The sequence below is a fragment of the Lagopus muta genome, chromosome 17 (genome assembly GCF_023343835.1).
Source record: "Lagopus muta isolate bLagMut1 chromosome 17, bLagMut1 primary, whole genome shotgun sequence".
Lineage (NCBI taxonomy): Eukaryota > Metazoa > Chordata > Aves > Galliformes > Phasianidae > Lagopus > Lagopus muta.
In genome coordinates this window covers 9,344,768-9,356,950 of record NC_064449.1, presented here as the reverse complement: position 1 = coordinate 9,356,950, position 12,183 = coordinate 9,344,768, and the positions used below count along the sequence as shown (strand labels likewise).

General features: G+C 38.2%; 1 protein-coding gene across 6 annotated transcripts in view; it reads left to right on the top strand.

Annotated features, from left to right (window-relative positions):
- Positions 1 to 12,183, top strand: part of RIMBP2 (RIMS binding protein 2) — a 112,246-nt gene that overhangs the window by 98,099 nt on the left and 1,964 nt on the right. For 2 of the 6 annotated variants that reach the window (XM_048964618.1, XM_048964623.1), the window contains 6 exons: positions 1,966 to 2,150; positions 4,047 to 4,215; positions 6,203 to 6,268; positions 7,537 to 7,640; positions 9,321 to 9,392; positions 10,097 to 10,231. In XM_048964618.1, coding sequence (XP_048820575.1) covers positions 1,966 to 2,150; positions 4,047 to 4,215; positions 6,203 to 6,268; positions 7,537 to 7,640; positions 9,321 to 9,392; positions 10,097 to 10,231 — 731 coding nt within the window. Of the gene's footprint in view, positions 1 to 1,965; positions 2,151 to 4,046; positions 4,216 to 6,202; positions 6,269 to 7,536; positions 7,641 to 9,320; positions 9,393 to 10,096; positions 10,232 to 10,786; positions 11,617 to 12,183 lie in introns of those variants that run through there. The other 4 variants (XM_048964621.1, XM_048964622.1, XM_048964619.1 and 1 more) reach the window with 2 other exon arrangements.

Sequence of the window (12,183 nt, the reverse complement as noted above, 5' to 3'; positions counted from 1 at the left end):
TGCATCCAAAGACTAAGAATTTACATACACAGTTGTATGTGTGTATGCGTAGTACATGTCTCTGCAGAGAAATAAGATTTGTAGCTAATGAGCTAATGCTTTCTCATTCAGTGAAGCAAACGTTGACTGTTTTGATTCAGATTATTACAGGTCAGTGCTTTTAACTGAGGTATGTTTGGCTATACTTTGTGTTTGCACCTAATTCCCATTAATTGCAGTCAAAGTAGGATGCAACAATCTGTAGTTTAAAACGAACGAACAAGAAGTCCCACCTTTAACCCATCAGTTTCATATTACCTGTTGGGCATGAGTACAAACCACATGCAGACTGCAGACTGACTGTGAGAGAACACAACAGAGGAATCCCACCCTTTGTGTCCCATTGCTTTCTGTCCCATACGTGCATTTCTCCCTGACTTCCTTTCTGTGCTTTGTGTCTGCATAAAGCTTCTTGGCTGGAACTTTTCCCTGCCCTTTTGCTGTTTTGCATTTTTTCCTTACTCACATTATTTCTTGTTATCTGGACCCAAGAGTCAGTAGCTGTTCCCTTAAAGCTGCGACCCTCTGAAAATATTTTCTGGTAGTTTAAACATCTCAACCATTGAATTTAATCTGGAGTTGTGGCAAAAAGAGAAATTTTAATCACAATATTACCTACTGAATATTTAAACTATTAAGAGAAATTCCTTGTAAGAGATTATTACAGTTAAAATTGTATTTGGGGAAACATTGATAGAGCTACTACATTTTCATTGTTCATAATTTCACATTCTCTAATCTTGTGAAAGGTCTTGTAAACTAGATGATCAGTGTTGGTTTAGCAAAGAGTAAAAGTGTGTGGCTCCCATTTGAGTGAGTGGGACTTGCACAATAAGTTTTACTGAAGTGGCCTGTGATTTTAAGTGCTTTATTTTGGGGTCTGAGGCTTCGTGTATGTTGAAAGAGCATGTTTGTTTCTGCTGTTCTGTTTTTGTTTCTGTGGAAGTGCTGCCATGTGCTCTTTCAGAGCAGAATTTTAAAATGTTTGAAACCTGTCAATCAAAACACTCACTGTCAGCTTTTCTGGCCTAGTTTTCTAACTCAGTTTTACTGAAGTTCATCCTCAAGTGTGTTGTTGATTCATGGACTAAATGAATTCTCCAGGTAACCTGAACAGTATGAAAGCTATGAGAAATGAAAAGCTAGTCTTCACCTTTAATATCCTAATTGATTGGATACCTTGCAGTGGACTGGCTGCAGTACAGTTGCAAGTACTGTGATACTCATGGATGATCATGGATGATCATTCCTACCAAGCCTATTAAATGCAGTCATAGCTAACCACTGTTCCTGGATTTTATTACATTTTTATAGTGTTTGTGTTGGTTTGAGGCACTGCTGGCTATGTTAACTGACTCGCTTTAAACAAAATAGTAGTGTAGTTCCAACCCTGGCATAATTTAACACTGCTGCAATATGTATCTTCCTACCTGTCTGGAGAGAAGAGATTAGAACTGTGTTTTAAACCCTGCACCAAAAACATGGTATGTCAGCACAGCTGGGATGTGCTTTCTTATGTTTTGAAGAACAGAAGCAGCTGTGCTGGAAAATAGTTGGATCAAAAGCATTGGTTATTTTTGCAGCAATGGCAAAACCTGTCATTCTGTCACTCTTAAGGTGCTACTCTCATTTGCAGCAAACTATAGTAAACCTAAAAAAAAACCAATTGTTTTGTTGAGCTGTATTCACTTGTGTAAATGTTAGTGTGGTGTGCAGATCAGCAAACCATTCAGTGCAAGCAGATGATGAATATACTTTAAAAAAAAAAAATTAGTCTTACTGTTAAAAAAAAAACATTGAACATGGTAGGACATGCATTGAGTTTTCACTGAAATGCCCAATACGTTTTAAATATTAACTGGAATAGTTGAAGAATGAAGCCAAGTTGTATTACTGAGTTGTTGTTTTCTGAATTTACTTCCATAGATGGCTATGGTGGCCATGACCATCTTTCTCCAGATATGTATGAAGAATCAGAAACAGATCCAGGGACAGAAGATCTTTCTACTCGAATATTTGTTGCACTCTTTGACTACGACCCGCTGACAATGTCCCCAAATCCTGATGCTGCAGAAGAAGAGCTGCCATTTAAAGAAGGGCAGATCATTAAGGTGAGATCTAAAGACAAACAGGGCTAAAACAAGGTGTGCTTTGTTCCTACTGGAGAAAACAGCTTGTGTGACTAGAGTCCAAGATTATTTTTTTTGTTCTTCAAGGTTCTGGCTGTAAATCTTGTTGGATTTGGAACCTAACACCTCCTGCTAAGGGCTTCAAAATGATTAGGTAATGGGCAAAAAGCTCAAAGTTGCCTTAGGTAGTTGTGGCCAGAGTTACATGCTGTGACAGAAGCCCCCTATGTCCATTGCTACAAAGCCTACAGAGAAAACTGCTAAAGGAAATTGTCCTCCAAAGGTACTGTGAAAGTGCTTAGAGTACCTACAGCTGCTGTATCAAGGTTCAAAATCAGGTGTCTCTTTTCCAGAGTCTTCCTCTTTGAAACTGGAAAAGTTATTTTCTGACTGATCAGTGTAAGGTGCAAAAGCTGATCCTTGAAGAGGCAGCAGAAGAAAATCAGCTCTGTTCCAGGTGGCAGTGACAGTGTTATGCTCCATCCGTGTCTTTATTCATGCCCTCTATCACAGCTTGCCTCATTATGATTGTGCAGCTGCAAGGCAAATTTGCTCAGCTTGCTATTCAGATTTTAAAAAGCTGGCAGATTTTTTAGTTGAACCAGCAGATGTAAGCATTTCCTCCTACAACCTTGTATCTAAGCTGGTGCAAAATGGGTGGAAATGAGGGAGAGGTGGGGCTTCTGGTACTTAGAAGTTTAACTGAGATTTAAGTATTATCTGAAATTGAACCTGAAAAAATATAGACTCGCTTTTCACAGTACATGCTTGAAAGATATAATTAATTGTAACTTAAACTATTAAAATATTTACTTCCTTCCACTGTGTTGGATTGCATCCTGTCTGTATACAAAATAATAAACGTTTAATGTTAAATACTTCAGATCTTTTGCTTACCTCCTCACTGATGCAAATTTATGCCAAAGATATGGAAATTGTTTAAGAACTTTTCTCTGCTGCAATATCTATTTGATAATTACCAAATTTTTTTATTTAAACTATTTCCTCACTAATATGTACATGTTTGCCACTGAAATGTCTGGAGAGACCCTATGTAAGTTATTTATGCTGACTGATGTTTAGTTTCTGTCTGGGTCCGTGGTAATTATTATGCAACCTGCATTTTATTTCTCATGACATTGATGTGAATGTGGCTTAGTTTGCATTTCCAAATTGCTTTTCACACATCACCTGAGCTTTGGGGTGGTGGTGGGTCAGTTCCATCATGAGCTGTGTGAATGTCCTGTCCATGCATTGCAGTCACAGATGCTGCACTGTGAAGTAGCAATGTGCCAGGTGAGTGGTTGAAACTGAAAACATTCCTGCTCTATAAAGTTACAGCTGATGAAAGGTCACTTTTTCAAACTCTGATTTGAACGGAAGCCATTGGATTTTTGTTTATTTTTAATAAAAAGAAATAAGGAAATTATTTTGCCTAAACAAGAAATAAACTAAAATTAATCATCAGTTCTGCCTTAAAGTCATCATTTTTGTGTGGTACAATCTTAGATAAAGGCCTGTCATTGGCAAACATGAATTTTTAGAAGGCAGAAATTTTATTTAGCTGTTCTCACTGATGAAGACTCGTGCTATTTTTGTAGCTTAATTCATGTTTCCTAGGAAAGCTGTTGGCTTTCAGTGTTGTCACTGAATTTTGTGCTTTTTTAATGCTAACAGAAAAGTCCCATTTCTGCTTAGAAATCAAAATTCAAATTAACCTAACGGTTTCAGTTCTTTAATTAAAATCGCATCAGTAAAAACTAATATAATCTTACATTTGAACTGTAATCATCTGTGCCTTGGGAACCATTTTGCCTTCATAAAGAATCCTAAAGGCTAAAACTTTATTGACCGACATTATTATTATTTAAATAACAGGTTTATGGGGACAAAGATGCTGATGGATTCTATCGTGGAGAAACGTGCACAAGGATCGGCCTTATCCCATGTAACATGGTCTCTGAGATCCAAGCAGATGATGAGGAGATGATGGATCAGCTTCTAAAACAAGGTTTTCTTCCTTTGAACACACCGGTAGAGAAAATAGGTAAGGAGCAATATATGTGCTTCAGTTCACATATTCTTGGGTGCTGTTAACTTGGCTGGATCTGCTTTGCCTTTTGTTTTTATTATATGCAGATGCATCTAAATTCTGCAGCAATTTCCTACATTGAGGGATACATTCTGTGTCAGTAACTGGATGACTTGATTCAATATTTAATCTTGGTCTTTTGCTGCAAAGAAGGTTTTCTATCTTCACTACCCTGGCATTTTTTTACAACTTTTTCCTTACCTGAAAGACACAGAACAAGATCCCTGTGCTTTGGAGCGTGCTGTGCTGAGGTGCCTTGTGATATGCTCACTGCTGCAAAGCATACAACGAATCACTTATTTGTCACTATTTATACTCTTCTACGTTTTCCTACTTTACCAATAATTTAAAGGGATTGTGGCAAAGGGTTATGTGTAATGTAATTTGGGACAGCACTACATATTGTGAGATTTAATGGATTTTACAGTAACAAACCCCTGAAAAAGCAGATTGGCCAAATGATTCCGTTACGAACCACTTGCATTACGTTGTTGTTACAGTGTTGTACAGAGGTACACAATGCAAGTATCTGACTAAGATTTTCTTCTGACTGTACATTTCATAGCAGTATCTCAACACGTTATAAAGCTTTCAACATAATTCAAAAAAGTAGGAAGGGCTGGAACTGGTTCAGTCCTGTTTAAAAGTGAACTGTAAAAGTGGTTGCTAAAAACAAGTCTTCCACAATTGTTTCCTTAGATGAAATAAAACCTGATTGTATCCCAAAACATTAGCAAATATGAGACAAATTATTTTTGTTGCTTTTCAAGATATTATTTTCTAAAGTTCCTGTTGTCTATGAAAGGAAAGGACATCTTAAGTTCTTAATTGCTGTCATCTTAGATCTATTTGTTGACTTTTGCTACAGAAACACAACGAATGCTCCCAGTCATGCACTTGTAAACCCCCCTGCCCATCCGCTCTGTAGGTACAACACAGACACCTGCACATCCATTTCAGAAGCTTGGGACTGGCAGACAGTGGGTCTTACAGATGTGCCTGAATAGGTTGGCTGTCCGCAGCATTGTTTTGCAGATGTAGTTGTTAACATGAGTCTACATTGTCTGAAGTCTGTTGGAATCGGACACCTAACCTGCTGTGGTTACACCTGTAAACACAACTGAAGGGCTGCTGGGATTAAGAAGTGTCTGAAGGTACTTCTAATTCTCTCCTGAGGACAGATTCAAATACAGAAAATGTAATCCTCAACAGCCATATTTGGAGCTTACTGCTTTAAGACCTGCTCAGTGCTCTCAGTTCTTACTGAAGTCACTACTGAAGCCACAAATGTATTTAACACCCTATAATTTTAATGTTTTGGCTGTTTAAGGGTCATATTGGACAAGTATCTTTTTGCAGTGCACTCAACCAGCAGCGTCTTCTGAAAGAGCCGAGAAATTCTCTTGGAAGGAGGAAGGCAATTTGAAATGGAAATGTTGCCCTGCTTTACGTTTTGAAGCACTGAGTTTTATTCTGAGATATTTCTGAGAGCTGTTAGCAACCTACCCCCAGCAGTTCACCTTTAAATATTTTAGCAATTCAAAAGCATCGTGTTGTTTCCAGTTTAACGTGGATTTAAGTTGTTAGCCACATTAAAACAAGCAAAAACACAACAAGCCAAAACAAACCAAAAATGCTCTTTTTAATGGATTGGAGAGAGCAGGTAGTTTGGCTTAATTTAAAACTATGAAGTCTGAATAGCAGAGATCCATGTGCTCAGATCCTTGCTGTCACAGAAGCTGTCCACGTGGATCGTTTAGCAGGCCGTTAGTCTGCTTCATATTGTTGTTCATAGTCTTAATGTCATATCAGACACTTTACATGCTGTGTTCATATGGCTTTATTTTTCTTAATCCTTTGCCCACATTTAATCCTTAAAAGCAGAACTTTGAACAGCTTCACATCTTCTCTTCTTTTATTTGTATGCATTCCTTTCCTGAAGTCAACTGTGACCGTTTCAAAGAGAGCACACGCTCTGTACACCGCAGATCCAGAAAGTCTAAAAGAGGTCTGTGCTAAGAAACAATAACTTGATTCAAGCTGTAAATTAGCTGAAATGATTTGAGCTGTCTAGATTTATATATTTTTTTATGCCTTTGATCTCTTGGAAATCAGAAGCTGGAAAATACTGTCAGATAGCAGATACATAGGGAATCATTTTTGGATTCTTTCCTTGCCCATGGTCCTTGAGCCCAGACCGCAGGCAGCGTCCTGCCCCAGAGAAGTACTTCAAACTGAGAAGTGCTACTCTTGAGGCAGTCGTCTAAGTGTGGGTTCTGGGAAGCCAGGGAACTGGGTCCTCCTCCTGTTATGGTCCATGCCTCCATTTTGGATCTCTTTGTGTTCTGTCTATTCCCTTGCATTGGTAACTGGAAAAATAACTCAAATCCACCCCCTGCAAAAGTGATCTCTGACTGAATGCCTCACAGGGTGCCTCCCAACCTCAGGTTTCCTTTGTCACACTGCATAATGCTCATCAGGCCTGCCCTCAATGCCTGTCTGTAAGTAGTACTAACAAGCATGTTTCTCTTGCTGCAGCAATCATTTGCAAGAATCATGCTAATATCATTCAAATTTAAAATGTGGCCCATTTTGGACATTCCTGGTAAATGTCAACAGCAATCAGTAAACATAGCATGTGGTTCCTTTAAGCTACTACTTCACTCCTTTCTTTCTGTTCCCCACGAATTAGACATGTAAAATTAAACAGGACTTGAGAGTGAGTTTTTGTTGTCAAGGAGTCTTGAAAAGTATTGCAGACTTCTGAGTTAATGGTAACCTCTTTTGTCTTGGGACAGCTGAGTGCCCAGTTCTCACTGCAGTCTCCCAGCAGAAATTTGAGTAATAATCCTGTGACCAGGGGAGGGCAGAGGAACAGGCAGTAAGTTTGGTAGCTGTACTGAAATGGAATGAAGCCATAATCAGAAATGTTTAGCTTTGTGCATCCTCACGAACTCGATTCTTCTAACCAAGAATGGCAGACAATTTCAGAACACTTGTTTTGCATTTGCAGATAAATACTGCTCAGATCTGAGTAGCTTGAAATGAAGAGTGCGAGCAAATTGTTATTGATGAAATGCATATGCTGGTTTGAAACCTTTATCTGTGTTATCGGGTTTGTGGTAATCCATGGCATCTTATCTTTGTGCTAAAGAAATACCAACATTGTCACTGCACTGTTGTGAATGATGTGGGGAAAAAATGCAGACCTTGTGGCTTGTGTTCAAAATAACTTTGATAGCTTCCCTTCCCTTGCTCTCCTTGTGACTGGAACAGAAAGAAACAGGCGCAGTGGCAGGCAGCACTCGGTGACTACGAGGAGGATGGTCGCGCTGTACGATTACGATCCAAGAGAAAGTTCTCCTAACGTTGACGTAGAGGTATTTACATAATTTTTTACTGTGTTTACCATTTGTGGAGCCATAATTTAATTGAAACACAGCTGGTATTAGTAAGCACTGTTACACGTAACAGCTAATGCACAGAAAAAAATAATTCAAAATTAGAAATGTAGAGTATTTTCACATACACTCGTATTTACAGCAAATTCATACAAGTAGAATTGTGTTCGTTGAAAAACAACCAAGGAATATCTTTGGTAGGATTTGTTTATTGTGGCTCTCCACAAATTGTCAGTTATGGAAATATGGGCACTGTGTGTGTGCAACGTCTGTAAATCTATCCAAAATGAATTTCTGTAAGGACAAAAACATGGAGTTGTTACAAATAGTAGAGAACGATTCTTTTCCATTCGCTGCTTTGTGTTTCCATGTAAGATGGTTATTTCCAAGCACTGTTCTAGCTCACGCTGACAAGCCTGCTATCAGATGTCTGTAACCTGCCTTACCATTCCTTCAAAATCAGCCCTTTTTTGCAGCTCAAACCAGCCTAGTTTAGCACAGAGGAGCAGCATTCATAGTATGCCATATTTTTTCTTAATTCATGTTTCTGAGCTTTTGTGACTGTCTTGTCTCCAGCATTTTTTTAATAAGAATGTAAAAATATCTTAAGCAATCACTGAACATTAGCTAGATTTTCATTTAAACAACTGAGCATTAGCTAGATCTTCATTATGAGTTTATCTTCCATTTACCTACGTGCAGTCTCCCATCTCTGCATATTTGTCACCTTGTGATCAGCAACAATGGAATCACTTTTCACATTGTCTCTGATATTACATGGTAAGTTCATCACTCAAGATCTGATGCATTTGTCATTTATTGTATGCAGTGAATGTCAGTACAATGAAAGCTATAAAGAAAATACTGCAGTTAGGGGTTTCCCCAGTTATGATTTCATTTTTTTGGTAACTTGATTTTGTTTTTAGAGAGTGAATTTTGGAACATTTGGTACTTTCTATATCAAAACTCAGCCAGAGTTGTCCTCTATGTCTTGGTGAACTAAGTCCAGTTCAAACTTACAGTGTTACAAAGTAGTTTGGGCAACAGATGAAATAAATTTCACTGATACATTGCAAACTTTGTACTCACTCTGCTGCTTTCCCACAGCCATCAGAATTTAAAAGCTGTTTAAATTAAACACTAGACAATTAAACAACTGAACTCTGTCAATCAGAGACTGGAGATGAGCGTTCCACACGTTTACTAAACAGAATCCAATTCAGCTCCATGCTTTTACTTCTTGTTTTGGAAAACAAAACCCAACATTCTCAGCTGCTCTTTCCCCATGCGTCTCCTGTTCCTCCTCTCCAGAGGAGTGACTTTAGGGGAGCTCTGAAGCCAGGCAGTTCACCACCTTACTCAGCACAGCACTGGCTTCCATTTGGTTGCATTGCCCAGTTCTGTGCAAATATATTTTGAGTTCCTTCAGGGTGGGGTTGCATTCAGCTTGTTTGGCACAGTGAGTCCTGCAGCTGCCTGCAACCTGCTAAGAGAGGTGCTTCAATTTCACATTCTAAGAAAGCCCAATGACTGCTCTCACAGTTCACCTCAGTTTCACTGACTGTTTTAATACAAAAGAGTAAAAAAATATTAAAAGGACTTGCTGTTAAAAAGAAAACCATTAATGTTTGTCTAACAAAACAAATGTTTTTTTTGCAGGCTGAACTTACGTTCTGCACAGGGGACATTATCACTGTCTTTGGTGAAATTGATGAAGATGGATTTTACTATGTAAGTTGGCCTCTGCTTGTCCCTTCAACCTGCTGTAAGCTCACTCAGAGCTGGGCACGCAGCTCCTGCAGTTGTGCAGCAGAACCCAAAAGACTTTGCTGTCACTGCTGAGGGTGGCTCACTCTTACTACTTCATCACAGGCTTATAGGGTTGATGCAACTCAGAGCTACTGGTGGCATTGTGTAAGTAATAGTTCCAGTACACAATTTGCAGGAAAATGTGTACTTTGATCACAAATTAGTCTACATGAATGTATAAATGACTTTAACGGATAAGGCATTTCATCCAGGAAGAGAATCAAGATAGATTCTGCTCTGATGCATTGAGATTATTTTGAGATATTGATTTAATTGAGATTAGCAGTTCAGTAGCGTTTTGATCAGGGAACTGATCCCTACGACTCTGTCATTTGTTTAAGAGAAATAATTTACTCCTGAGAAACAGCATTCCAGCAGTAGCTGTCGGTCTGCATCTTCAGCTTGGATTTCTCCATATCCACACCATGGTAGCTGCAGAAAACAGCCCTGCCAGCTCCTTCAGTTCCCTTTTACAAGTGACTGCTGCTGAGGGCCAAAAAAATAATTTGATTGCCTCAGAATTGCTTCACTGGCTGTGAAATGTAGTCAAAAGTATTTTCTTACCTTCTTGGTAACCTGAATTTCATTTAATTAAAGCATTCCCCCAAACTTCCATTGTGTTACAGGGTGAGCTGAATGGGCAGAAGGGGCTGGTTCCTTCCAACTTTCTTGAAGAAGTGCCTGACGATGTTGAAGTCTATCTGTCTGATGCACCCTCACGCTACCTTCATGACACACCGATGCGCGCAAAAGCAAAAAGGGTAAGCAACCAAGTACTGAAAACTTAAATGTTTATTTTTCATTCCATTCTGTCTCATATATAATTTGGACATGAGTTTTAACATTTTAAACCCACTTGCTCATTTTAAATTAACTTTCAAGTATATAAAACATAAAAAGTAGCTTGCTACATTTAAAAAATGAAGAATCTAAATTAGCATTTGATTGCAGTCATAGAGAATCTCAGTTATCATCTAAGTTTAAACAGCTTCTCCCTGGTGAAAGCAGTTACTGCCAAATGCTTCTGAACCAATCTTTTCTATGTGCACTATTTAGACAAAGGCAAAAGTTTTGTGAACAACAGAGCAGTAGAACCATTCCTTTAAGTACAAACTGTAAATGCAGCCCAGTGACAGTGTTCTGCTTTTACTCCTTATGGTTTTCTATTCCAACCAGCATTAACTGCCTAGAGACGTTTATGAAAAACTAATCATGTTTAGTGTCTCATTTTTTGTTTTGTTTCATCACTGCAATACTTTTATATATTATATATTTTATATATATTTTTATTTCTTTGCTCATCTGCTTGGAAACAGAAGAAGAGTGTTCATTTCACACCTTAATAAGGCAATGTAGCCTTCACGTAAGTGAGCAACTGAAGATACCAATAGAGATTTCAATTAAAGCTACCTGGCTATCTAATGCAAGTCTTGAAACTTAATTGTGGGGGAAAAGAAAAGAAATATGTCTCCAAAATGACTGGCCACCGAAGAAAAAGCTGTATGCTTTTGCTGTATCTACTGAAGTCAATTTAGGGATTTTTAGGAGACAAATCCTTTAACAAGGAATTCTTAGAAATACATCAATTAGACCTCACTTTATGAAGGTCAACATTTGGAACATATTTCTTCATGAGCTAAATGTTTATGTTAACAAGGAAAGGCGAGTTTGATGTCTAACTGCCCTGCAAACCAAAGCTGCATATTGCATTGTTAGCCAACCTGAGATGTGAGAATTCCAAGTCCCTTTATCAAGAAGCACAACACCCCAACCCTCTAAAGTGTCCCAATGAAATGTAAGCTGCGGCCTGCTGCAGTGTACAAGGGTAGAGCTGGCTCAGAAACTCCTTGTGATCCAATATAGCTACTTCAATTGCCTTAAAGTATGTTTTCCATGATCAATTATACCCCAGTTTGCCTGAGACTGATTTTGAAAAAATTCTAAAAGAATAAAGTCCCTCCATATGGCCCAGTATACTCAGATGTTCCTTTAAAATGCTCAATTAAAATACCAGAAACTGTTTGGTTTACCAATGCAATAGAAGTCTCAACATGAAACATGCAGCTCACTCAATGAATGCATTAGACTAAATATATGGTATCTTCAGGTGTACTTTGGGGTGCTTTACCAAGTTGGTTTTTTTTTTTGTCATTAGGATTAGACCTTGATTTAAAATCAAAGTAGGCTTGAAGCCCCGTTGCTTAACTCACTGTTGCACACGCCAGTAAGCTGCTAATATTTTAACTTGATCTACAAGCTAAGAGAGGTTCCTAAAGCATGGATTCTACTATGACAACAGCACCTTAATAGATACTGCCACATTTTGTCAGCAGGGCACTATAGTTAGGATAGGATGAGTGTAAGTAAGTAGTTTTAGCATTTTCATTCAAGCACTTTTGATGATTAAAACAAACAGCTCTTTAAGATATCTAGGAATGCTGTCATCAGTTATCGTGCAAGTATTCACCTTCATTCAGCAACTCACAGCTGCAGCATACACATCAAGCAGTCAGGGTCTTTAAGCTTTCTTTGATTGCAATTAAGGTTCATTTTAGCTTTTTTGTTTTTCTTTTCCTTTTTTTTTTTTTTTTTTTTTAAAGCCAGTGTGCCATCCTCTCAAATATGTATATAAAGTAATGTAGTTAATTTTAAAGAAAAGGCAATTAAAGGACATTAAGAAATGTGTGATCATTCACTGTTTGAGTAATTCCTC